The sequence below is a fragment of the Podarcis filfolensis genome (genome assembly GCF_964270895.1).
Source record: "Podarcis filfolensis genome assembly, chromosome: 9".
Taxonomy (NCBI): Eukaryota; Metazoa; Chordata; class Lepidosauria; order Squamata; family Lacertidae; genus Podarcis; species Podarcis filfolensis.
This window is the reverse complement of record NC_139610.1, coordinates 10,403,392-10,431,062: the sequence shown is the minus strand read 5'-3', so window position 1 is coordinate 10,431,062 and position 27,671 is coordinate 10,403,392. Positions and strand designations below refer to the sequence as shown.

Below are 27,671 nucleotides of genomic sequence, written 5' to 3'. Positions count from 1 at the left end.
TGGTCTCTTCCAGCTCTACGATTCTATGCAAAAGCTATTTTGGGGAGCATCTTTAATGACCAAAACACAGACCAGATTTGCTTCAGAAATTCAGATTTTGTTCAAAACTGGCTGTCGCTTTTAATAAGAAGTTTGGATCTTACAAGGTTGTCTAATAAAAAAAATGGGCTTCCTCTTCTGAAATGCCTATGGAAATACGTTCTATGCATAAAACAATTTCCTCTCTTTAAATAAGTGTTATGTGTTCTAGTATCTGATGATGAAAGGGGGCTGATACTTGGTGCATGGTCCAGATGGCTTTGATTCTCCATTTCCTTTTGCAATAGACTGAACTAGAAGAATAAGCAAAGAAGGTCTCACCTTCGTTCCTTCTGTATACACAATTAATTATGAGTAAATGATCGCCCCCAGGAATAGGAGTGTTTTAACATATTAATGTATTATATATGAAATAATATATAAAATATTTCGGTTTTGCTTAGGTAGAGCAAGCATAGGCAACTGAATTTTTGAAATGTGGGTGTATGAAATTGGGTGCTTTTGTTGTTGTTTTTAAACCTTTTCAGTGTTAAAGTCTAGAAGAGCCACATTGTATGATAAAGTTTTTTAATTACCAGGCTAGCCCATAGGCTATATCTTGACTTTGTTCCAACTTTCCCATCGGTTTTCAACATTTCTGTATGGAGAATGTTGCGGAGCCTTGACCGAGCCATTGGTTCACAAAGAGTAATGAGACAACCTGAGAGGGCGCCGTTGAGCACATCTAGTGGTGTCCCTCCAGGGAAAGAACTCACTAATAAGGGGCAAACCTGTCTACTATTAAAGAGTCTCTAGTATAAACGTTCAAGCTTGGAAGCCTGGTTTTTTGAAACTGTTATTTAGATTAGATTGGGCTAGATTTAAGGAGACTTGAAGGGTTAGGAAAAGTTTGTAAACCAACATTTGCTCCTTTGAACATCTCAGTCATATATTTAATAGCTTGCGTCCTCAGCTGTTTTTCACTCATGCATCTAATTTTTGTTTGTTTCTAGTGGGAATGTGACTTTTAGCATCCATGGCTTGGAAAGCTACGAATTATAATTGTCCATGCTATAAATAGGTACCAATTTTGATTGCATATACAGTGCAACTGTGTGCAATTCGGTCCACAGCTTTCAGGTCTTTTTTCGTTGGGAGAGCACTTTCTATGATGTGTGTTTATATGTTCTCAGTTCAAAGTAAAAAAAATTGACTTCACAATAATGCATATGCAACAAGTGCCCCGCTAGAGATGCAAATGGCGAAACATCTGATTAATGCTACTAATAAATATTTAAAGCTGCCAACCAGGTTTTAAAAAGTTGAATATTGATCTGCCTTTTAACCAGTTGAGACTGCAACCCTACATTGCCTGGGATCCTCCTTCCATATTATGATCGCACTGAATATTATCCCAACCTCGATGCCAGTGTGCTTGAGATGCTGAAGGAGGAAACATGTGAAAACATAACCTTTAATACATGGAAGATACCACTCTTGGATAGAAGGCTACCTATGATACTTGTAAAATTCATTCTCTTATTACAGCAGTGGAATTGAAATAGTTTCAATAAGTGTTCACTCTTAAGATCCAGCAATTAAAGTTTTAGATGATTAATCTAATTAAACCAATTCATTTGTACCCTAGACTACCTCTTACGGTTCTCTGTTGTCTGTTTTTGTGTTAATGCTTTTATGTAAAGCATGCATGCCTTTGCTTTACATTTGAATTCTGTTTCTGTTCTTGTGTTCCTCTTCCCTAACCTCATTGCTCGAAGCAGCAAAAATACACACTTCAACCATCCTGCAATTACTAGGCTTTATGCAGTAAAGAGTTCCCTGTGTACCTGCCTATTTCATAAACGCTTTCGTCAACTCACATTTTCAGCTGAGTGATATAAACAGCTTCTCATTTTATATTGGTAAATGGGTTTTACCCTCTTGCATGTCAACCTTTCCGGCTCTCCAGAGATGCTTGTTTTCAACATCAAAATTCATCAAAAGCAGTTTAAAATGCTACAACTTGAAACTAGGTTTTTGACATTCAGACCTCAGAATGATCTAGTTCACATAAAGTTGTTTTTCCTTTTCATGGGCCCTTCAGATACGTAAAGATCTCATGGCACAAGGTTAAAAGCTGGTGGATGCACATATGTTTGTAGGTTATATCGCAGGGTACTTTTCAAAAATCCTGAATAAATTAAGTTGCATCCACCGAAGTGAGTTGTCTATATAATTGATGCTTTTAGATACTTGTCATTTGATCGCAATTTGGAGGACTTAACAGGCTGGGGGCCACTAATGGAAATCCAGAGAACCAGCATACCTTGCATGTGTGCATGCAGACCAAAAATACTTCTGTATACGTCTGTTGCCCTGGGCAGCAGGAGCTACAGTTTCCATGATGTACATTCAAGGCTGTGGACATGAACGGAAGCATGTAGGTCTCCTATGCATGCTGTAGTCTCATGCATGGCATGAGTTGAGTCTTGTCCATCATCCCATGCTCCTCCGATGATCCCATTCCTACCATGGAGGGTGTAGTCTTCAGCAGTCCCGTGTATTTTTGGTGAGCACCTGAGTCTCATTAAAATGTAAGGCCACTGCAGTACCATCCTGCTTTCTATAACATTCCTGCCACAACTGAACCACAAAACGTAAGCAAAGTGGCTGGGGCAACCCAGTTAGATGGGTGGCATATTATTAATATGAATATTATTATTATGCAATTTGGCAGCAACCCCACTGGTGAGATCTCTGATATCTTCTAGTAGTTTTCAGTAGTTGCTTAGCCAAATGACAAATTGATTCCTGGATTACCATAATCAAGCAATTAACCAGGGTTTTATTTGAATATTACCGTTCAATAGAAAGCTGGCCATCCACATTAATGTGATGGGTTCACTAAGACTCTTGAGCTACAGTATGATTATTCCTGGTACTACCACCACTACTAGAAAGTTAATATGAAAGGCCTTTTTTGTGTTGAGGGAGCAATCTTGGACCGTATTGTTTATCCTTCCCCTATCACAGCCCATTCTGTGTTTGCAGAGCCCAAGTATAGAATGTCCATTTGGATGGTGGTCTGGGAAGGAACAATGGTCTTGGGGAGGTAGGAAAATTTGGTGACTCGGGTGCTGTGCATCTTTTCTGGGTAAGGTGAACTTTTACATATATTTGGGGTCACTACTTCATATATAATGTCACCCAAAAATATACACACTTTCCTATTAACCCACCTTGCTTATTTTATCAGGAACTTTAGTGTGGATTTAGACTTCAGATATACCTGTCTGGAGGGCACTGTAATACATATTTTTAACAGTAAAGCATGCTATTTTGCTACCATATAAAGGGTTGCTGCTTAAGTAATGTGATTTGAGGCTTTGACTGCAAGTCTGCTTTAATGGCATAATTGTTCATTTTTGCCATTTATTGGGGTGCAAAAGACTAACCATCAATTACGCTGATGGAGAAGAGCTGCTGAAAGGCCTGAGGAGGGCATTCAATTATCACTTCATTTTAATAACCACAGTAATGTTGAAAGTTTCTTATTATGGGTAGGTTATTAGACTCATCAATGTTTGCTTCCACTTGAACAGACAAGACGTTTATCCAGCTGCACACTTGATCATGTAGAATCCAAAGAGATCTTTATGTACCTTGAAAGAACGACGACAACAACAAAATCCATTTATCTTGTTCTCTTATCTCTTGGCAGTTTTCAATTTGCTTTCTAAGAATGTTTCCGTTACTTGTTTGCTTCCCACCACCTTAATTTTCAGTCAAGAGCAATTCATATGTTGCTATTCAGCTGAATAGTGAGTATTGATCAGCTGCTTTCAACAACGCATTGGTGACATTTTGTATTAGATACAAATGCATGTTTCCATTTCTCCTGCAACACTTAAGATTCTGATATTTGAAGAGCACCAGATTTATACTAAAGGCTAAATATGTTTCTGTGCGCTCTGCAGGGTGGAGAAAATCTTAGCTTTTATGTTAAATCATAGACATACCCTTTGAGAGAAATATCATGCCTTAGATGAGTAGAATGCCTATGAGAACAGCGCTTGCACAGATTTTAATAGGTTTGTCTTCCAAATATAGCCCTGTGTTGTATCCAAAACAGGGACCTCAGTGTCCGTTCTGCCCAGACACTGAGGTCTAGCGCCAAGGGCCTTCTGGCGGTTCCCTCGCTGCGAAAAGCCAAGTTACAGGGAACCAGGCAGAGGGCCTTCTTGGCAGTGGCAGCCGCCCTGTGGAGCACCCTCCCACCAGATGTCAAAGAGAAAAATACCTACCAAACTTTTAGAAGACATCTAAAGGCAACCCTGTTTAGGGAAGCTTTTAATGTTTAATAGGTTATTGTATTTTAGTGTTTTGTTGGAAGCCGCCCAGAGTGGCTGGGGAAACCCAGCCAGATGGGCGGGGTATAAATAATAAATAATTATTATTATTATCCAATGAAGTTTTTCTGTTCACACAGTGAGTTCTCCTTGTACAACAGAATTTTCTCTCCTCTGCCATTTTCTCCATAAGGTTGAGGCAGGGCCAGCCCTACCATGAGGTAGAATGAGGCAGCTGCCTCAGGCATCAAATCCTGAAGGGCAGAAAGGGGCTGTAAAGGCATGCCATGTAGTCTCTAGCTTGCTGCCCTAGCACGGCCAGCACATCAATGAGGCAGCGTGAGGCAATCCACCTCAGGCGTCAGGCTCCATTGAGGGCGAGAGATTCTGATACGGACTTCGCTTTGGGTTAGCCAAAGATGCAGCCAAAAACTGAAGATGGGGAGAGCACTGGCAGCACCTTGTGGAATGCCCCATTTCCACCTAAAATATTGACAAATAAGGGGGCACCTCTGTAGAGTGGCTGTGTTATCACTGGTCTCTCGCCCTGCCAGGGCGTGGGCCTGGATCTGGAAAGAGGGACATTGGTGGCACATCTTGCCTCAGATTCTAAATGGGTTTTGTTGTTGTTGTTTAGTCGTGTCTGACTCTTCGTGACCCCATGGACCAGAGCACGCCAGGCACTCCTGTCTTCCACTGCCTCCCGCAGTTTGGTCAAACTCATGCTGGTAGCTTCGAGAACATTGTCCAACCATCTCGTCCTCTGTCGTCCCCTTCTCCTTGTGCCCTCCATCTTTCCCAACATCAGGGTCTTTTCCAGGGAGTCTTCTCTTCTCATGAGGTGGCCAAAGTATTGGAGCCTCAGCTTCACGATCTGTCCTTCCAGTGAGCACTCAGGGCTGATTTCCTTCAGAATGGATAGGTTTGATCTTCTTGCAGTCCATGGGACTCTCAAGAGTCTCCTCCAGCACCATAACTCAAAAGCATCAATTCTTTGGCGATCAGCCTTCTTTATGGTCCAGCTCTCACTTCCATACATCACTAGGCTGGCCTTGTTCTGGGCAGGGCGAACGCAGAACAGATTTGAGGGGTGCACAGGGGAAGGAGAAGAAAGGAAACTTTACTGCACAAGCAGAACTCACTCTGAATGGAACGGCTTCAATGGGTACAAAATCTAACCTTTCCAGTGAGTTCTTATCTCTTTTCTGTTCCCATTCGGCTTATCACAAAGTCATTTCCCAAGTGTTCCCCTTAACTCTTTTAACTTAGAATAGTCAGAAGAGTTTACCCTAACCTAGTTGATACACTCATCACACCTTAAACGTTATGTGGTAACTGGACTTCTCCGCTAAAACATAGTCATGGACATAGCAGGGGGGCAGCTGACCCCCCCATCAAGTAAATAAATAAAAATACTTGACTAACTGTCCAATCGCCTTGCAGATAACTCGGTTCTGCCAACATGAATCCTGGTTAGGCCCATGAACATAGTAAAGGTAAAGGGACCCCTGACCATTAGGTCCAGTCGTGGCCGACTCTGGGGTTGCAGCGCTCATCTTGCTTTATTGGACGAGGGAGCCGGCATATAGCTTCTGGGTCATGTGGCCAGAATGACTAAGCCGCTTCTGGCGAACCAGAGCAGCACATGGAAACGCCGTTTACCTTCCCGCCGGAGCAGTACCTATTTATATAGTTGCACTTTGACGTGCTTTTGAACTGCTAGGTCGGCAGGAGCAGGGACCGAGCAACGGGAGCTCACCCTGTCGCGGGGATTTGAACCGCCGACCTTCTGATCGGCAAGTCCTAGGCTCTGTGGTTTAACCCACAGCGCCACCCGCGTCCCATAGTCCACACTTAATTCGTCCACGTAGTCCACACTTAATTACCGTATTTTTGGCTCTATAACACGCACAAGACCATAACACGCACGTAGTTTTTAGAGGAGGAAGACAAGAAAAAAAATATTCTAAACGAAATAGTGGATATATGATTTTTGTGGTTCATTCTGTGGCCACAGACATGTGATCTGACAGTGAGTTTGGAGTAGCCCAATGCAAAAATCCTGAGGATCCATGTGGATCCATGCTTTGTAACCACGGAGGAGGGAAGGAAGGGGAACCATGGATCCTCTGCTCACGACTGCAGCAGACCCCCCCCCCCCGCCACCCGCAGGCATTCGCTCCATAACACGCACAGACATTTCCCCTTACTTTCTAGGAGGAAAAAAGTGAGTGTTATGGTGCAAAAAATACGGTAGATGATTCCACAAGTTTTGAAATGCCTGGCCTAAAATATTTAGGTCCCAAGTTTTATAAGTTATAACTAACACCTGGAAACTGGTGGGTTATGTTCCAGGCTCCTGTGTCCATAGCAAAAAAATCACGAAAGTGGGAAGCAGCATCTGAAAACTTTTCAATGCCAGATTTTTCCTGCTCTCCAATCTCCTGATCTCTCTCCACACAGCTCTTCAACAGTAGCTGAAACTTTGGGACAGGCTGGAAGCTGCATTCTGTATGAGCTGCAAATTCCGTGCCACCCCACTTAAGTGCATTGAAGTACTCTAACCGGGAGGTTACTAGGGCATGGACTGTTATGGTCTGCCAGGAATGGTCACAGCTATCAAGCCAGCTGCAAAAGCATTCTGAACCACAGGCACCAAACAAGGCTAGTTAAGCCTCCATTTCTTGCGTAATCCTTCCATGCTACTTTTTTAAGAGGAAAAGTTATGGGGACTTCAGTAATTTTGTATAAGGGAAAGGGCTAAGTTGACTTTCCCCTGACAACCAACCTGCGAAATATACTTGTAAAAAAATAATTTGGGGAGAGAACCACACAGCATGTAACACAGAGTGCTTTTTGTTTGTTTGTTCCTCAGCTGCAAAATCTATTGCTATACAGAGGAATACGCAGTAAAGAAAATAAAAATGTGGAATTGCAAACATTCTTAGGTAGGAATGTTCTTCAGTGGCACAGATGGTGCATGTACCTGTGGGCAAAAGACGAGTAAAATTTGCATGGTTAAGCAGAGATGTACTCAAGTTCATTAGGGACTGGAAGGAGGATAAAGGAGTATAAAGGCACATACGTCTCCAGCATATTTTAAAGCAAATTCTGCTTGGACGACATAAACTAGAACATGCCCTATCCTAGAGGTACAAACAGAAAACCAAATAGAGGAAGACAGGATATGCAGATAAGATCATGCAACAATATCAAAAAGCATTAGCTTGAATATGTGCTGGAAGCATCAAGGCTATGAACTTGGCTGTTTCTCTCACTCACAAATATCCAGTGTTCTGGTCTTCCAAGCTGTGTGTCCGAAAGATAACCCAGGGATTTGTGTGTGCATATATATTTGTGTTCATTATTTTTTTTGGGGGGGGGGTTGAAAATGATGTGGGGTGCTGTTGAAACTGAGTGTGCATGCAGAGAATTTGGGTGGGGTAATGAAGCAGGGATGGCGGTGGTGCTGTGGGTTAAACCACTGAGCCTAGGACTTGCCAATCGGAAGGTTGGCGGTTCGAATCCCTGTGACAGGGTGAGCTCCCGTTGCTCGGTCCCTGCTCCTGCCAACCTAGCAGTTCGAAAGCACGTAAAAGTGCAAGTAGATAGATAGGTACCGCTCCGGCGGGAAGGTAAACGGCGTTTCCGTGCGCTGCTCTGGTTCGCCAGAAGTGGCTTGGTCATGCTGGCCACATGACCTGGAAGCTGTACGCCGGCTCCCTCAGCCAATAAAGCGAGATGAGCGCCGCAACCCCAGAGTCGGCCACGACTGGACCTAATGGTCAGGGGTCCCTTTACCTTTACCTTACTTCAACAAAGTCCCTCACCAAAGGTTCCTGAGTGAACTTAGCATTAATAGGATAAAGCAGCCTTTCTGAAATGTGGGTCTCCAGCAGTTGTTGGACTTCAACTCCCATCATCCCTAGCTATCAGGACCAATGGTCAGGGTTTAGACCACAGAGCCACCCTCGTCACTATTTTAAACATTCTGCCTAACTCTGTACAACACACCTTCCCCCCACCCCACTCCCTTTTATCTGTTTTTAGCTGTTTTAGCAGTTCAAAAGCATGTCAAAGTGCAAGTAGATAAATAGGTACCGCTCCGGCAGAAAGGCAAACAGTGTTTCCGTGCGCTGCTCTGGTTCTCCAGAAGCGGCTTAGTCATGCTAGCCACATGACCCGGAAGCTGTACGCCGGCTCCCTTGGCCAATAAAGTGGGATGAGCGCCGCAACCCCAGAGTCGGCCACGACTGGACCTAATGGTCAGGGGTCCCTTTACCTTTACTTTTAATGAAGCAGTGAAAGGGGTGTGAAAATTGCAGGGAGATGAATGGCTTATCAGGGAAATTTAGAAGGGAGTGTTTTCTAAGGCTCCAGTCCTTGTACTTAGAAGTCTAAATAAAGTCGGATAGGATGGGACTGCATTTTTAGAAATCGTGGTTATGAGTTCTGCTTTGGTGTTTCCATTATATGTATATATTAAAATAAGCTGGACGCTTTTGAATAAGCTGGGTGCTTTCGGAGGTTTTTATGTAGAGGTTGGATAGCCATCTGTCATGGACGCTTTAGTTGAGATTCCTGCATTGTGGGGGTAAATTTGAAATGCCCTTCTTGGTATCCTCTCATTCCTCACCCTCTTTTTCTTTAACTCTTAGAATTTATTAGGGCTCAGGTTTTAGCAATCACCTTTGCTTGGCTGATGTTTCTCAGCTGTCGTTCCCACCTGCAGCTGGTACAGGAGCTGGTTGCTGCTGTTCATGTTGGCTGTCATTTTAAAATACTGTGCTTTTAGAAGCAAAATGAAAAAAATAAAATAAAAAGTTGGAATTGTCTTTTTGCCAGGGAACTTTCAAAAATTACAAGACACAGCAAAGAAATTCACTTTATTTTGCCTCTACATGGAAATGGGAATGTATACAGGGGCTTAAAGGAGAAGTGGAACAGATTATCATTAATTTTATTTATAAGATTACAGCACAATCATACATACATACATACATATATATATATATATATTCAGAAGCCAACCCCCACATTGAGTTTAATCAGAATTATCTCAGCATAAATGTGGATAGGACTGCACTCCTCCTTAGTGTGAGAGAAGCCCCTTGATATACCGGTATCTATTCACCATTTGATCAAACCACCTCTTTCTCCAGCTGCATCTTAGGGTGAATAACCAGGCCACCTTTATTCTTTGAGGTTTTCCTAGAACAATTATTGCCTTTTACAGTTACATACAACATTTCTAATTATATGCTACTGTTTACTTGTGTTGTTGTTATAGTAGATTTCCTTTATTTAGACCTTTCACCCTTAAAAAAAGTGCATCGAAGCAAGGATGGAGATCCACAAGGTTGTAAGCAGGATTTGTGACCTTAGTGCATGCTTGCAAGAAAACAGACGCATTGTGTGCTAAGTAAAAAGGTGGACCCCCGCTTTTCTATGGAGAGAGTTCTGAAGCAACCTAAGAAGAGTGCTCCATCTTTGGGTAATTGTGATTTGGCGTGGGGAGAAAGAACAAGGGCCATGCTATATATGCAACAAGAAGCTCGTTTTGAATGTTCCCTTCCCCCGGAGCCTTCAGCTGCCTGTCTTCACCGCAATGAACTGCCTGCCAGGTGCTATCAATAAAGACGAGAAAGCCGGCTTGCAAACCAAATGTTTCTTACGATAACAGGTTGCAGGGAGGCTCTTAAGTGAGAGAGCTTGACCTCTGTTGCTCTATAATAATAATAATAATAATATTTTAAGGGTGGGGGAGTGTCGCGCTAGGAAAAGCCTTTAGCCTTCTCTGCCTTTGGAGGCTAAGTTCTTCTTTTGATGTGCGTGTTTATCTTTGGAAAGGAACTCTGCCCCGAAGAGAATACCTGCCACTGAGGCTGCGATCCTATTAGACACGATACAAATCCACTGAACGCACTGGAACCTGCTTCCGAACGTACATGCATAGGATTGTGCGCTATTAGCTTTGAAAGGGAAGCAGCGTCAAGTCCTCCTTTCCCAAACCTGTGGCTATTTTAAAATACTGTACATGTTTTCTTTAGCAGCTGCACATCGGTCCCTCGGGCGAGGGATGGAGCTCCCCACCCCTCGCTCCAGCCCTTTGCTGGACGTCCACGTCTGAGTCCCCTTTAAATCCCTCGGTGGCGAGATAAAGGGGATCAGAGACGAGAAACGCGACGAGAACATGCCCAGAATGCGTTGCTCTTCGGGGGAAAAAGGGTTTTCTGGCTCTTGGCTTCTGACATCTCCCCCACGAAGCCACCTGCCGAGCGTCACCCTCGGCTTTGGCCTTTCCTAGAATCGGACGGGACCCCAAGGGTCATCTAGTCCAACCTCCTGAAATGCAGGAATCTGTTTGCCCAACATGGGGCTCGAACTCCAGAGCAGCGCCACTGAGGCTCCCAGCAGATGCGCGCGCTTGTGCGTGTGTGCCAAACTGGGTATTTGATCCAGGTGAAATAAAGCCCAATGTTTTACGGATGGTTCCCCCCATCCCCTTTTGGTTCCATTTTCTTAAATTATGCCACTAAAGAACGAATGAACGAAGCCTCGTTTCGCTCCTGAGGATGGCACCCTGTGCATCCTCACGAAACCGCGTGGAGTCTGGTGGCCTCAGCTTCCCTGATGGCGCAAAATCAACTCAGCACATGCTCAGAGGCTCTCTCTCTGAGCTCAGTCATTTGGTGGGGGGTGGGGTGGGGGGAGAAGCGGGACCAGGCACTTTCGCGCGAGAGCGAGATGCACTCTGCACATGCACGGAAGTTCCCAGCTGCAGCGCCAAGCTGCAACCTGATGTTTGCAAAATAAAAACAAAACACACCGGGTGCTCGGGCTGAAAATCTGCAGATTCTCCAACTTGAGCTTGTTTCCTCCCTCTCTCTCTCTCTCTCCCTCTCTCTCTCTCTCTCTCTCCATCCCTCGTGCGCACCCCGACCCTCGCCCAGCCCGCCTCCCTCCTTCCCTGAACAGACCGGGCTCCCCTCCCCAGTCCAAGCGCGCATCCCTAGCCCTTGGCGCAGTTGGAGCCAGCCGGCTCCTTTTTACGCATCGCGCTCGCCCGGAAAGGAGGCGGCGACGGCGGGACCCGAGCACGGGGCGCTTCTCCGCGTCGCTTTGGCAGCACCGGGCTGTTGGTCACACGCAGCCTGTGTGTCCCCAGCAGCGGCGGCGGCGGCGGGCGGGCGGCGGAGGGAGCGCGCCCACGTGATTCCGGCGGTGGCTCCTGACGGCGCCTCTCCAAAGAGCCGCACACCAGAAGGAGAGCGTCCAGAGAGAGCCCCGCCGTTGCCGCTGCGCTCGCTCGCCAGCCTCTCCCTGCGCCTCCTGGACGCCGAAGAGTTTCGCCCAGGCTCTGCTGCCCAAGTGCCGCGCGCGCCGCTCGAGCGTCTCCATCTCTCCCCGTCTCTCTCTCTCTCACCGTGGGCAGCGAGAGGGAGGCATGGCTGGCTGCGGGCTCTCCGAAGATGCCGCCTTCTCCCTCTCCTCCTCCTCCAGCGCCGCCGCCGCCGCCACCTCCTCCTGCTCCTCCTTCTGCAACCTCGCCGCCTCTTGGGAAGCCCCCTTCAGCCACCAGGTAAAATAAAGGGGAGGGAAGGAGTAGTTGTTGGGGGGGGGGGGAGAGAGGGAAGCGCTCTCCTCCTGGGGTCGGAGGGCGGCGCGGGAAGGGGTGGGGGAAATAATGCCCGTGTTGCGCCTCGACTCGACGCCTGTTGGTCTCGCTCTCGGCCAAGCTCGGCTCGGCTTCTTTTCCTTTGGGTGGGCAGTTTCGTGCGCGTTTCCAAAGGGGGACACGGGAGATATTTTTTTGGGGGGCGGTTTCACGCCCCCTTTTCTCCTCCGAGGTGCGCGAGAGAGGGAGATCGCGCAACCTTTCCCGGGGTAAATGTGCGTTCGCCAGAAAAAAACTCCAGAGCACACCAGGGGAACTCGAGCAGAACCTTCCCCAAATCTCTCTCCCTCCCTCCCTCCCTCTCTCTCTCTTTCTCTCTTTCTTTCTCTGGCCGAGTCCTTCCCCTTCAGAGTGGCCAGGTGAATTATCTGCTTGGGAGGTCCTCGACACTTTCTGCCCTTTCCTCCAAAGAAAAAAAACCAAACAAACGTGCCCCCTTCCTCAGTTTCCTCCATCAATTTCGGCTTCCAGTGCTTTCTCTCCTGCAACTTCCCTAGGATGGCTGAAGATGCCCACCACGTCCACATAGGAAGGCTGGGCCGCACTCTGATATCAAAAGCATCCCCCTTCGCGTCTCTCTCTTTCCCCATCTCCCTTCCCCAACCCTCACACTTAACTTTGATGACTGTGCAATGCAGAGCTTGCAGCCAAACAAAGCCCTTTCCAGTTTCTTCTTATCCCCACTCTGGTTTCTGAAGCCCACAAGAGAGCCTTTTAAAAACAGCAACACAGCGTTGTAGAGGAGGGAATAGTAATAATAGGATCATTTCTGTGGGAAATCTTGAATATTGGTAAAAGAGCTCCTCCAACGTCTCTGGAATTAGCTGATGTGGTGGGCTTTTGCTGCCCCTACTGCTTGTTCGGTGAAAGTCTTTGGGCCACCGAGTCATGTCAGAAACTATCTCGCAAGTGAGCTCTGTTTTTTTTTGGGTTGTGGAGGTTTGTCTGATGGGAGAAAAGTTGACTTGATAGAGGGAGAGGCTTCTGGAGAAAGTGAGATGCCCCAGCAGGCAGAGGAGACAAAGCAATATCAGAGAGGGAACGGCAGACAGACAACTCCTCCTTCCCCTTTTCCTTCCCTAGCCCGGTGGAAAGGATGGAGCAGGGTGGAATCTCTTTGGCACTGTGCCCGCCTGTCAGGTGGTGGTGGTGATGGTGACCGGCTAGGCTTGTGCGCTCCCTTTCCTTCTCTACTGGGGGCAGAAGTGTTGCTTAGCTCATGGAAAAACGTGCAGCTCGCAGCCCTGGTTTCCAGGAAACTAAAATCCCCAAACTAGCAGTTGCCAGTTTAAGGTTACATTTCGCAGCGCAGGATCAAGAGACTGCACATTTCTCTCTCTCTCTGCCTCCAGGAGTTGTTAATACGGAAGGCTACTTCTTCAGCAGCCAGTCTGAGAGCTTTAGACGTTAAGAGAGAGGGGGAGAGAGAGAGAGAGAAGGAAAAGGGAGCTCAGGGGCACAGAGTATTATTATTGATGGGGGCTTTTGGAGCCCTGACAACTGTGTTGTGTTTCCCAGTAAGCAGCGGAATAAGTATCGAACTCTTTAGTGTGTCTCTGGGTGGGAGGAAATATTTATCAGCACCCAATGAGGAAGGCACCTGGTGTCAGGTCAGCGTGATGGATGACTGTACAAGTCCACACTGGGGGAAAAGGAAGGGTTGCTAGATAGGGATGGGAATCGCTATTGCTGATGTGTTTTACCTTCTATTTCCACTGGCCTGGCATTCAGAGCAAACGTTTTAAAAATGAACAGAAACCTAGCTGATTTCACAAAGTTAGCTTTTGCTAACTGCATCAGGCAAGTGAGCAGAACCATATAGTCCCTGCCTGTGAAAGGGGGGGGGGGGGAATCCATTCGGTGGGTCATGCTGCCATCTTTTTGCTTTCTCATGTTTGCCCCCGTTGAAAGGGCTAAAATTGGCATTATTTAGCTGCCAAATACAAATGTTTACAATATCATGGGCACTATTCTTTGTATCTGTAATACAGTATGATTTGCTGAGCACGTCTCAACATGTCTGTGCAGCAACAGTGTAGTTTATGAAAGACTTACTTGTGGTTTGTACAAACAGAGAAATCCATTAGGCTGGGAAAGGTGTTGGTAAAAATGGTTTCCCTAAATAGTTCCAAACTTACAGAAGTGGATAAATGTGAAATGTTATGTCCTCTCTAATGTGTATCTTTTTAAAGGATTTTCACCTGTAAAGTAGAAAAATTGCTGGTAAATCTATAGCTGCTCACTTCATAGAACATCCGACTAATGCTGCATTTTATTTCGGGCAAGAATCAGAGAGATAATTTGGGAAGATGATCTATTTTAGTAGGTCTGTAAACTCTTGAAATGTAGTATACAAACTACTGTTAAATATGGGAAAATGCAGGAAGTTGTCGCCTATTCTTCACAATCATATTATCTCATATGGTCAGTCGCCTTATTTTATCCAGTAGAGAATAGCAGAGTGATGCTCGCTAGCAATTTGCAATCAGACACTAATTGTGAAAAGGTGCAAAATTACTTTTTATAAGTGATGTTTTTTTTTCTTGCTGAAATATAGCACTAAATGTCAGACATGGTTTAGAATTAAATGTCAGACATCACTTAAAGTGATGCTAAGAGTATACAAGCTATTATCTCTGCTCTCTAAATATAACAGCAGCAGTTACCCAGGAAAAAAAAATGTCTTGTCTAGTAGTACAATTTTGTATAGGGGAGGAAATCCTCAAATTTCAATATACCACAAAAAGGGCAGGCAAGCTATAGTGGGGGGAAACAGCTTTTTATTCCTAGATCAATATGATGCACTCTGTGAACATCTAATACCATATAAAAGCATCCTTTGTAAATATCAATAGAAGTTCAACAAGGACTTGCTAAATCTGTTCCTGGCATAGCAGGATATATATTGTAATAAAACTGTGCATAAACAAAGCAACACTTGCATTGTATAAACTCCCAAGTAGAAAGAATGAAGAGAGATACTGTGCAGCTTTGAAGCCCTGCAACATGGAGTAAATTGTTCTGATTTCTAACTTCTAATATCCCACTGTATGTTTTATTTATTTATTGTTATTATTATTTTGCATTTCCGTGACATGAAACCTTCCTGGTATCTTTCAGCATCCAGATGTAGAGCATGATTTGTCGAGAGTCTTCTTCCAGGAAACTACTCTTTGTAGTGTGCATAGAACTGTCACACAAGAACTGTAGCTGGGAAATTGCATTTGATAATACAAGTGTCAAGCTAGCGGTTCCCAATTAAAACCCTGGGCACCCAGCACTAAGAAAACTAACTGTTGAACCTAGTCAGGATCAAAAGTGCTTCTCTGGATATGCACAAGAACTTGCAGTTACCCAGTGAGGATTTTTTAGGGTCCCCGACCCCTGTCTTTCAAGGGACACGGGTGGTGCTGTGGGTTAAATCAGAGCCCAGGACTTGCAGATCAGAAGGTCGGCGGTTCGAATCCCCGTGACAGGTTGAGCTCCCGTTGCTCAGTCCCTGCTCCTGCCAACCAACAGTTCAAAAGCACGTCAAAGTGCAAGTAGATAAATAGGTACCTCTCTGGCGGGAAGGTAAACGATGTTTCTGTGCGCTGCTCTGGTTTGCCAGAAGCAGCTTAGTCATGCTGGCCACATGACCCGGAAAGCTGTACGCCGGCTCCCTCGGCCAATAAAACGAGATGAGCGCCACAACCCCAGAATCGGCCACGACTGGACCTAATGGTCAGGGGTCCCTTTACCTTTACTCCTGCCTTTCAGGATGACTGTGAGGGGATTATAAATGTACTTGCTGGACATGCGCCTAAGCTCAGAATAATTTTCTTTTCTTTTTATTATTATTATTTTAAGTGTCAATCCGTTGTAGAACAGGCAAGACAAAGCAAAATGTTCAGGGCACCAGTCTAACCAATCAGTTTGTGAGAAATCAGCTGACTCCTCCCTTTCAGTGATGTCACAGCTGTTTACAGAAGCTGTGCTATAGAGGAAAAAATAGAATCGCACTGGCACCTATTGTTGGGAGAAGGGACTTTCTGGTTCATTTTGAAGCTTTTTTTTGTATTTTTGGAAAGCAGTTGCTCAGGTAATTCTTTCTGAGAATCCAGGATTTTTGTGTAGCTATCATTTGGCAGTTTCACACCCACCCCAAAGCCAAAGGCAGCTCTTTGTAATCCACATTTAATTTTATGCAGAAATGTTAGTTTTTGAGAGTTTGTAAACCTTTAAAAAATTTGCCCTTCTACTTTTTCATTTGCGAAGGCAAATAAGTCCATTATTAGTATATGCACACTGCAGTGGGAAGAATGTTTTGATTTAAACAGTTCTGTGAAGTGACTCGTTTTGCTGGGGAGTCAAAAGAGTCGTTTACAACAGCCCTGTAGTGTAGTACAGTGTTGTGATCTATTCTCTTGCTGGTATTTTTTTCTTTAAGGCAAATGTAATGGGGGACTGTTGATTGTATCAGCAAAAGCAGGGATGGGATGATTAATTGCATTCCCACCCATGGGGTGTGGGTCTTATTGTACAGGATGATACTTCTGGAATAAATGTGCAGATTCATTTTTCTCAAAAATTAAAAGAAAAGGGTGGCTGTTTGGCCTGTGCTAATAACATGACCAGGGGTCAGCAACCTTTTCTAGCTGTGGGCCGGTCCACCGTCCCTCAGACCATGTGGTGGGCTTGCCCCGCATGTCATGTGCCCAGTCAGCCATTTTGATCAGCAGAATTGGCGGTACTACAGATCCCACATAATATCTGCACCACCATCTGTCTGTAAGAACTTGATCGATTAGTGTGGCAGCACTGAAACTTCATTGTACTCTTCTTGGGGCCTGCTGAAAGCATTCTTGTTTAGACAAGGCTGCTCAGATGCTTAGAAAGTTGAGATAATGTTAATCTGTTTTAATTGAATCAGAGAATTGTAGAGTTGGAGGGGACCCTGACGATTTTCCAACCCCCTGCAATGCAGGAATATGTAGCTGTCTCCTATGAGAATCGAACCTGCAACCTTGGCTTTACAGTGGTACCTCGGGTTACATACGCTTCAGGTTACATACTGTTATGTACTGAAGTTCTCACCCTGGGCCAGCAGGGGGATACTGTAGATAGTTATGCAAATAAGGGATCAAAAGTGACATTCAGTGATTGGATAGTTTTAGAAAATTGTTACAGTTGCTTTGTATTGGAGCTCTATATAAGCAGGCTGGCTGAACCCTTCAGTTCAGTTCTGTTCTGGCCTGTGAATAAACAAGAGCTGTTTGAAGAATCGCTGTGTCGTCTGATATGTTCACCCACAACTTAACACATACGCTTCAGGTTACACACTCCGCTAACCTAGAAATAGTGATTCAGGTTAAGAACTTTGCTTTAGGATAAGAACAGAAATTAGGCTCCAGTGGCGTGGCGGCGGCAGGAGGCCCCATTAGCTAAAGTGGCGCTTCAGGTTAAGAACAGTTCCAGGTTAAGTACGGACCTCCGGAACGAATTAAGTACTTAACCCGAGGTACCTTATTAGCACCGCATTGTAACATTTTAACTTTTGTATGTTTTAAAGGATGGCTGTGAATTTTTCTTGATTTTACTGTTGTATCTTTTGTAAACTGCTTTCTTAAACAAACAAACAGTGCATAAATGTTATGAATAAATAAACTTTGCTCAGTTCAAGTAACACTGCCACACAGCAAGGGAATCCTATAAGTCATTGAACTGGAATTGAGAAGGGTACTGCCAGCCATTGTTTGAGATCAATTTAGCGTTAAAATGATAGTCAGGAGTGGCTGCCCAGGTCAGGATTCCCAAGCCAGAGAGCTGTCCCACCACCCACCCCCAGTTCATCTGGGGCTTTGGTATATAATATCTTGTGTAGATACTGTGCAGTGCTAAATAGCAGCTTTTTCATCCCAGCGCCCTCACAGGTAGGGAACTGGGTCAGTCTTTTGCCATTAGCATTGCCCCATAAAAAAAATGCAGTGCAAAGGTGTTTTCTTCCCTGATTTCTGGTCTTCATCAGAAGGCATGGAAGCAGCTGAGATGGGCTAGAATGCCTCTAGAGTTAATGTTTGTGGCCAGGAGGTTCACCACCATCATTTTTAATTTGTATACCGTCTTTCTATCTTACAGTACTCAAGGCAGTTTACAAGCTGAAGAAACAAAAAAAATGTACATCTTACAACAATCTAATGTGATCCAAAAATGTGATAATAAAACATAACTTTAAATTGGCAACCTACATCAAAAAAGTAACATTCAACAATTATTAGAATAGTATTAAATAATAACATAAACGTTAAACAGAAATCTACTCAACAGCTATAATAAATAATTTCTAAACTATATCAATAAAACAACAGCAAGCCACAGTACATAAAATAATACAATACAAATTGAGAAGCAGAGACTAGAGGGTGGGGCAACGCAGGTGGAAGGAGGCCTTGCCTGATGGAGTTTCTTCCCTCACAGTTCTTTCTCCAGGACCAGCTCCCTTATGAGAACTCCTAGGGCCAGAGGGTGGAGCAAGTTCAGACACAAAGAGCAAAGATGTTGCAGTCCAGCCATTGCATAGGGCAGTATCTATTGACAGCCAGTCTCTTTCTTAGAGGGCAATTCTTCTGTGGGCTTTGCATCTGTGTTTGTTGTTTCAGCAACGAGAGATTACTTGGTCTCCTACCAGCAAATTTTACTTAGGTGTATATTAAATTAAGCCTAGGTCTAAAATTACCGAGACAAGAAAGCTAAGTTGCACAGGTCATAAAGGCTTTCTAGAAATATAATTTTGACCCTCTGTCCCTATAAGAACTATGTTTGAATGCTGCTCTTATTTGTGTTAAGTGTGTTAGTTTGCCAGAGTTTCATACTGCGTAGGAAAAGGTGGTGAGTGGTTTGGTGTGGTTTTTTTTTATAGTGTTCATTCCTTCTTGAGAATAGATCCATTAAAGTTTAAGTAAAGGTAAAGGGACCCCTGACCATTAGGTCCAGTCGTGGCCGACTCTGGGGTTGTGGCGCTCATCTCGCTTTATTGGCCAAGGGAGCCTGCGTACAGCTTCCGGGTCATGTGGCCAGCATGACTAAGCCATTTCTGGCGAACCAGAGCAGCGCACGGAAACGCCGTTTACCTTTCCACCGGAGTGGTACCTTTTTATCTACTTGCACTTTGACGTGCTTTCAAACTGCTAGGTTGGCAGGAGCAGGGACCGAGCAACGGGAGCTCACCCCGTCGCGGGGATTCGAACCGCCAACCTTCTGACCGGCAAGCCCTAGGCTCTGTGGTTTAACCCACAGCGCCACCCGCGTCCCTTGAGAATAAATCCACTAAACAAGATATTGGTCATAACATTATGTTTGCTGACTGGGAACAGTTGTGGACCACCGGTATGAAATTTACGGCATGTAATGCCTTAAGAGAGAATATTATGAAAATGATGTACAGGTGGTACATGACACCAGTCAAGCTTGCAAAAATATATCATTTGCCCGATAACAAATGTTGGAAATGTAAAGAAAATGAAGGCACATTCTTTCACCTTTGGTGGACGTGCCCAAAGATTAAGGCTTTCTGGGAGATGATCTATAATGAAATTAAAAAGGTATTTAAATATACCTTCCTGAAGAAACCAGAGGCCTTTCTCCTGGGCATAGTCGGCCAATTGGTGCCAAAGAAAGATAGAACTTTCTTCATGTATGCAACAACAGCAGCAAGAATACTCATTGCAAAGTATTGGAAGACACAAGATTTACCCACCCTGGAAGAGTGGCAGATGAAGGTGATGGACTATATGGAATTAGCGGAAATGACTGGCAGAATCCGAGACCTGGGAGAAGAGTTGGTGGAAGAAGATTGGAAGAAATTTAAAGACTATCTGCAGAAACACTGTAAAATTAATGAATGTTAAAAATGATGTTGGACTGAAAATAAGTGGCATTAGCAACAAAGTTAATGAGAATATGCAAAAATGAATTGATAATGGATGAAAATATAGAGTTATAATATGTTAAGATATAGAGTTAAGATAAACGAAAGAGGGTAAGGATTTGCTGATTTGATTATTTAAATGGGAATACAGAAAGGGGAGGTGTGAGGAGGTCAAGGAAACAAGCTTATGAGTTTAAAGTTACAAAAAATGGATTTGTTTTTAATTCTTTTTTATCTATCTGTTTTTTGTATTATGTATTTTTATTTTTATTTTTTATTTTTTATGTATTTTTGTATGTTTTCTTTTTTTTATCTTTTTCTTTTCCTGTGCTTTTTTTGTATTCTGTAAACCTATGTTTTTGTAAAATTTCAATAAATATTAAAAAAAGAGAATAAATCCACTAAAGTTTACTAGACAGCATAAATGTCTTGTGCCAATAGCCTGAAATGAAGCAAATACACAGAAAAGCTTGCATGTCTGGTAGCTTGGAGGTGATTTTTTGTTGCCCTAGGCAATCAGGCAAACTACGATTTACAGGTCTGTGTGGGTTGTTCATTTCAATAAAACAATTCACATCTAGAACAGGATATGCACCTTTAAACTTAAGTGTAGAAGATGTATCCATGCTCCAGAGGAAACCTTGGAAAGGTAGTGCTGTGTAAGAATATGATGCTAATTCACAGTAAATAATTCAGTTTACTAAATTAAAAAGTAGCACCTCTCTTTCCACCAGTAGATGAATGCATTCTGGAGTACATACATACATAAATTTATTTGTATGCCACTTTTCCACAGTTCACACCATCTCAAGGAGGCTTACAACATGAAGAAAGCATAACCACAACATAACAAGTGAAGTCATAAACAGCGTATAAAACATTAAGAAATACACAACCAAACAGAACAATTTCCACACAAAGGACAAGAAGATCTAAAATAAAGATACAAAAGGGGGAGTCTGTTCAGCAACCTCAGCTTTTGTAGCTGGAGTCAGTCAGACCCTCACTCTCCCAAATCAGGTGAAAAAGGCCTGCAAGGCAATAGAATTTCAGTGAGACTTACTCCTAGTGGATTTACTTTTTGTACATAAGTAGAAATTCTAAGTTGAAATATGATGGTCTAAAAAGGTTTTCATTATTTTATGCAGGCTGGAATCCAGAATTTTACATGCAAGAGAAGGAAGATGTGTTAGCAGTAACAGTTATGTAACTAAATGTAGAGGGCAGAGTTATTTCTTAACTGGTCCAATGTTTAGGTGGGTTAGCAGAAATGTAAAAGTGCAGGGTTTGCATTGCAATGAGAATGGGGTCACCCACCCTTTGTACTCATCATCAGGGAAGCAGAACCTTCTTCCAGCGTGACCATAGGAAATCAATGAGTAGACTATGCTAGTGTAGAGATAAATGTGTACCGCTGAAAGGTATTAAATATAAAAGGGCAGCAGTGGAGTGATTTACTACATTGTGGCAGAATGATTTGTTTTTGGTCAACTGAGGGAGGATATTTTAGTTTTGGACCACAGTCATTATATTCCAAAGGTTTCAATGTTATGTCTCTTTTTAAATGTAACTTGTTTACCGCAAAATTAACAGGTTGCAAAACTTCTTTCCCTGCATAAGTCTCTGTGTTGATTATCACTTGGAAAGATTTTTATGAAAATACAAAATGTATATGAGGAGTGATTGCTTCAATGGAAACAGTTACCCATTGAGAATATTGTGTTTCCCCCCAAAACCACTTTGGTTTTACTGTAGCGTGATCTTTAGATTTGAAACATTTACTATAAAGTGGCTGAGGGTGAACAGAAAGTTATGTTTCTATGTGCAAATTATAAGAAATAGATGTCAATCTTCTGAATATTATCCATGGTTTACATTCAAAACTGTGGTACCATGATCTATGATTCTTCTGCTGTGTATAATGGGATGATATTGTTGGCTTTCAGTATTGCAGCAAGAGAGATCAAGAACAGTATTTTAGGCACCCAATCTTCATACATTTTAATTAATATTTGGTGCTAAATTATGTTTATACCCCTACCAATCTTTTAAGGTAACCTTGCAAACTATTTGCTAACAAGCTTGAATTGGTACATCCCTCCTTCTGATAACTGAGTGCAGTGCTTTCTTTCTCAGGGGACGCATACCCCTAAACATTTTGTGAATCTAAGTTTGACCTCATTGAGGGGCAGTATTTCAATATGAGTAGGAAAATCAGAGTACCCCTAAACATTTGTTTTTTAGAAAAAAAAAACACTGACCGAGTGTAATTTTTTTTCAATTACAGTGGTAGCTTGTTTTGAGTCCGGTATCTGTTCCGGAGCCCCGGACACTCTATAATAATAATAATAATAATAATAATAATAATAATAATAATAATAATAATTTATTATTTATACCCCACCCATCTGACTGAGTTTCCCCAGCCACTCTGGGCTGCTTCCAATCAAGTGTTTAAAACAATACAGCATTAAATATTGATGAAAAGGATGAAAAGGACGCTCAACAAAGCGCCGCTTTGCGCACGCTTGCAGAGCGGTTTGCACTTCTGCGCATGTGCGAAGCACGATTTAGCACTTCTGCGCTTGCACGGGCAGGAAACCTGGAAGTAACCCGTTCCGGTACTTCCGGGTTTGCCGCGGACGTCAGCCGAAATGGACGCTGGACAGGGCAGAGGTACCATTGTTGAGGCATCTGATCAAGACTTGTATTTTAAAATGAGCTTAAAAAATATATTTGCAGATGCTTGTGTGTTTTTATGCCAGGCAGAAGACCAGCTGGCTAAAGACTTTGGCAGATGTTTATCCTCCTGGACAAGGGCCCCCCTGATTTATAGCAGGAGCCAAAATTCTCAAAGTTGTAAAAGGGAATTATAGGCTGGGAGCAAAAAGGTTACACTGACCCCACATATTACAGAATACAATCAAGCTGCAAAAACACTAATTAAGAGTTAGTAAATAGTAGGATTTATTGTTTAACAGAAAATAATACCATGTGCCTCCCATTAGGCTTTAGCCACATTTTCCTAAGGTTAAAGGGCAAGAGCTAATAGAAACAGCAGCTGGCTTGAAAGGGGAGTGTAAATTTAAGGGGTTGCTTTTGGAAAGTGTTTTTACTAAGTTCCTTTTTACTTTGAAAAGGCCTTTGCTTCTAAAAATCTATATATGTTATGTATGAAATATATTGGCTTAAATGTAATTATGCAAAGGATTTAGAAAGTAAGAAATGTTAGATTCTTATGTTAGATTCTTATTTCATTGATGGTGTGTGAGAATGTGAACCCAAGATCTGTTTAAGACAGAATGAGCCATCTGTTTTGGAGTGAATAGGGCAATAGGGTAATAAGGGCAAAAGGTGATCTGGTAATTAAGGTGCCTTGTTGAGGCAAATGTAAGATATATGGCTACTTGTTTGCCATTTATAGATAGAAGGAAATATAGCTCTTTGTCTCCCATAAAAGGTAATAGGAAATGGGTGTATCTTTTATGATTGGTTCTAGCAAACAGCCAATAGGAATTTCAACCAGGCTGATTGGACAGAGGCAGCCAAAGGAGGAGCAAGGGGGCTGGGCTGAGGAAATATAAGTGCTGGCCATCAGGGCTGGAGTGGGCAGAGCTTTGGTAACCATATACCACTGTGTCTCTCATTTATTTGTCTGACAAATAAATTATTATTTTAATTTCTCTATTGCTGCGTTGAATATTTCATTCCAGCTAAGCGTTAACCACAAGTAGGGTGCTACATTGTATTACCATCAGAATAGTAAGAGCTACTATATAGTGCAAACTATAATGAATGTACTTTAGTCTGGAATATCATGAGTCAGCCATGGCGTACAAGGTTTCCATATATTCTCACTGTGTAACAAGGTGCACTTTCTCAACCACTGCTTTGCATAATCTTCAAGCTTGCTTGCATGTTTTGCTCTTTAATTCCCTTTATAGGAATCTGATCAACTTACTTTGTTGTTGTTGCTTAACAAAAGCTAGGTGTCTGGGGCTCTTGCTGACTGTGGGCCCACGATGTCTGTGGCCCAACCGGCTCTTGGGGGCTTGATTGTGTGTGTGAGAGAGATGATACCTGACTCTATTTATTAATATACTTAGGACTGAGGATTACTTTAATTTGGCTCTGGATGCCAGGACAGGCCCCCACACAAATAAGAGTACTGTATTGTTGTAAGCATTTATTAACTGGTTCCCCAAATGCTTTTGAGATTTAAGTGTATGTTTATTCTGTGTAAATACAGAGATATATGTAGACCATGACTGTCTCACACATCAGGGAAAATAATAGTTTGAAGTGGGTTTGATGCAACCTGGTTTATGTACAGTATAGTTTGTATTAGTGCACATGTTAACATACAACTGTGGTTAATTAGAGGGATACGGGTGGTGCTGTGGTCTAAACCACTGAGCCTAGGACTTGCCAATCGGAAGGTTGGCGGTTCGAATCCCTGCGACGGGATGAGCTCCTGTTGCTCGGTCCCTGCTCCTGCCAACCTAGCAGTTCGAAAGCACGTCAAGTGCAAGTAGATAAATAGGTACCACTCCGGCGGAAAGGTAAACGGTGCTTGCGTGCGCTGCTCTGGTTCGCCAGAAGCGGCTTAGTCATGCTGGCCACATGACCCGGAAGCTGTACGCCAGCTCCCTCGGCCAGTAAAGCGAGATGAATGCCGCAACCCCAGAGTTGGCCACGACTGGACCTAATGGTCGGGGTCCCTTTACCTTTAATCACAGGAAATCAGAGGGAATGACCTGTAAACTCTGGTTCACAGAGAGTCACTGTATTTTAGAAATTGGAGGCCCCTAGTCAGACCAGCGATACACCCTCATATGAAATTCACTATTTAGGGCTGAGAATTCTAAGCACCTTAGGAAACCATGTCGCATTTTCAATTGAGAAACTGGAATTTGTATGTTTTTATTCATTGCATGTTTGAAATAGCCATGGGATCACAAATAATAGAACAAAAGTCTTACGTACTTTACTCTTAATAACTTTTCTTCCATCTCTCTCTGTTTCTTGGCTTCATGAAAAACCAGTTTATTTCCTCACTTCTCAGATAACTCTTGTCTCATGCTTTTGCTCTCTCTTCCCCCTTATTTAATCTATTTTATTATTTATTTGCAAGAGCAGTTTTAGTCCTTAATGTTAACAATGAATGATTATGATTCTCTACTTCCGTTTACAGCATAAATTAGCATTTTTGTTTTCCATTACAGCTTTTGAATGAGGAATTATAATGTATAATTTGCTGCAAATAGATGTTATCATCTTGCTGGAAGAGAACAGCCACATAAACTGGTACAAGTGATAAAAATGGAATCAATTACTTCTCAGATGGAAGCAGTTTACAAACCTCCACACAGAAAAGTGGCAGTGATAGTGGTTGTATTGTGACAAATAATTAGATTTTTTTAAAACAACATTTATTGAATTCTGTTGACACTTCTAAAATTGTTCACAGGAGTCTGGAATCCTCCCCCTGATATAAAGAAATGAAACATAGAAGATTTGCATTAGTTACCTCCAGGTTGAATTAATTTGAATTTATATTTATTTAAATGCATGGCCCTTTTAAAATAAAGGGGCACAGAGGAGAATTTGCCCTAAGAATAGTTATTAGAAAAACTAATGATTCATGAGACATGTGTCCAGTTGAAACAGTTCGCTCAAAACAGTGGGGTTCATTCTGTTGGCTTGTCCTGTTATGGCAAAGAATATCCCAGAAGGCCGCAGTTCATCTTGAGCATGTTAATTAGATTTATGGGCAAGTATAACATTTAGACATTGACAATAAATAAAACAGAAACATAGGTAGGTGTAAGGTCACTAACCTTAATATGCAGTTGTAAAGAATTAAGTCTCTGTTATGCTTGCTCGGGGAGTAGGAGAATTTTGAACACTTGGATTAGCTGCTACTTTGAGCATCCTCTTATTAGCCTTGATTAGCTGATGTTTTTGAATGAAAACTGTTAATAGCATCAATTATGCAGATTTATGGCAGTGTACAAATGAAAGTTTGCATAACCGTGTAGTTTCTTTTAGTGATCTGTCCATGCTTCCCATATCCTCATTCAGCCCTCTGTGTATTTTTCAAATACGTAACTCACGTTCCCAAGTTGTGTTGACCATGGAGAAACTCCTTTGTATACGGACAGTGTGCCCACATTTGGGTGGATCAGGGGTCAGCAACCTTTTTCAGCCGTGGGCCGGTCCACTGTCCCTCAGACCATGTTGTGGGCCGGACTATATTTTGGAAAAAAAAATATATGAACGAATTCCTATGCCCCACAAATACAGTGGTACTTCGGGTTACATACGCTTCAGGTTACATACGCTTCAGGTTACAGACTCCGCAAACCCAGAAATATTACCTCGGGTTAAGAACTTTGCTTCAGGATGAGAACAGAAATCGTGCAGCGGTGGTGCAGCGGCAGCAGGAGGCCACATTAGCTAAAGTGGTGCTTCAGGTTAAGAACAGTTTCAGGTTAAGAACGGACCTCCAGAGCAAATTAAGTACTTAACCTGAGGTACCACTGTATACACACACACACACACACACACACACACACACACACACACACACATTTTGATAATATTCTTTCATACAGGCAGAGTTGCTGATTCCATTCTGTGTGGCCTCCAGTCATTTTCACACCTTTATATCCTTTGCAGCTTTCTTCACTAAATGCTCTTTTATACTTTGTGGGTATAACACAATGTGCACAATTGACATTCTCAGCACTGTGCAAATTTAATAATCTGACATGAAGGTATGATTGGTTATGGAGTTGAGCAAATGGAGTTGAGATGAGTTGTGTGTTTTATTGTTTTGTTTTAAAGCAGGCATAGGCAACCTCAGCCTTCTAGATGTTTTGGGACTACAACTCCCATCATCCATGACCACTGGTCCTGCTAGCTGGGAATCATGGGAGTTGTAGTCCAAAAAACATCTGGAGGGCCAATGCCTGTTTTAAAGGGAGGGGGATAAAATACGTCTCTTGTGTTATGGGGTACATCACTAATTTCCATCGTACATGAAGTGGTTTTATTGTGGTTTCACCCTTTTATGTATGTTGCCTTAGGTGCTTTGAGTTGGAAGGGAAATTAACAAAATAAATTCTTAACTTTTGAACAGGAGAAGCAGTCAGAGGGTTATTTCCAAACCTGCTCATATGTCTCCGGAATGGACTTCCATTTGCAAAATGGGTCTTCTTTTTTTCCAGCTCCCCCTCTAGCAGCCTTCTGTGCACTCTCAAAATACAGTGTGCTTCAGGATTAGGGGAATGGATGGTTATATGAATTAGTGTTGTGCAAATGGCAGTCTGCTTGCATAATGTCGGTTTCTTTTAATAACGTATCCTGGGATAGTCTAGTCTAGATGAAAATTTATTTTTTGCTTTGCTAATAAAAAGTAGAATTTCATTCTTGTAGATTGTTTTGCTTTTTAAATAAATCTTGCTGTGGCATAATGTGTGGTTATTGATTTCAGGAAAACTTTAAAAGAGTGGAAGTTTTAAAAAGTGGTTCTTTCTCATTCCGGTCTTTTAGGTAGTATACTGCCCCTTGTTAAAAATCTTCATGTTCTCTTAAAACTCAAAACATTGGGTTTTTTTAGGAGCATAAGTAAGGTAATGCAAAATGCATCACTTTGTGCATTGTTTCATATTTCTCGAAACCAAATTTGGTTGCTATATGTATGGTCTACAAGCAT

At 42.8% G+C, this 27,671-nt stretch overlaps 1 protein-coding gene across 4 annotated transcripts in view; it reads left to right on the top strand.

Moving 5' to 3' along the window:
* Positions 1 to 11,620: 11,620 nt before the first annotated feature.
* Positions 11,621 to 27,671, top strand: part of PPARGC1A (PPARG coactivator 1 alpha) — a 629,161-nt gene continuing 613,110 nt past the window's right edge. For 3 of the 4 annotated variants that reach the window (XR_014551951.1, XR_014551952.1, XM_083630267.1), the window contains exon 1: positions 11,621 to 11,949. Coding sequence is in view for 2 of the 4 variants with exons in the window: in XM_083630267.1 (XP_083486393.1) it covers positions 11,815 to 11,949 (135 nt within the window). In the remaining 2 variants the exon portion in view is untranslated. The remainder of the gene's footprint in view (positions 11,950 to 27,671) is intronic. The other variant, XM_083630270.1, reaches the window with a different exon arrangement.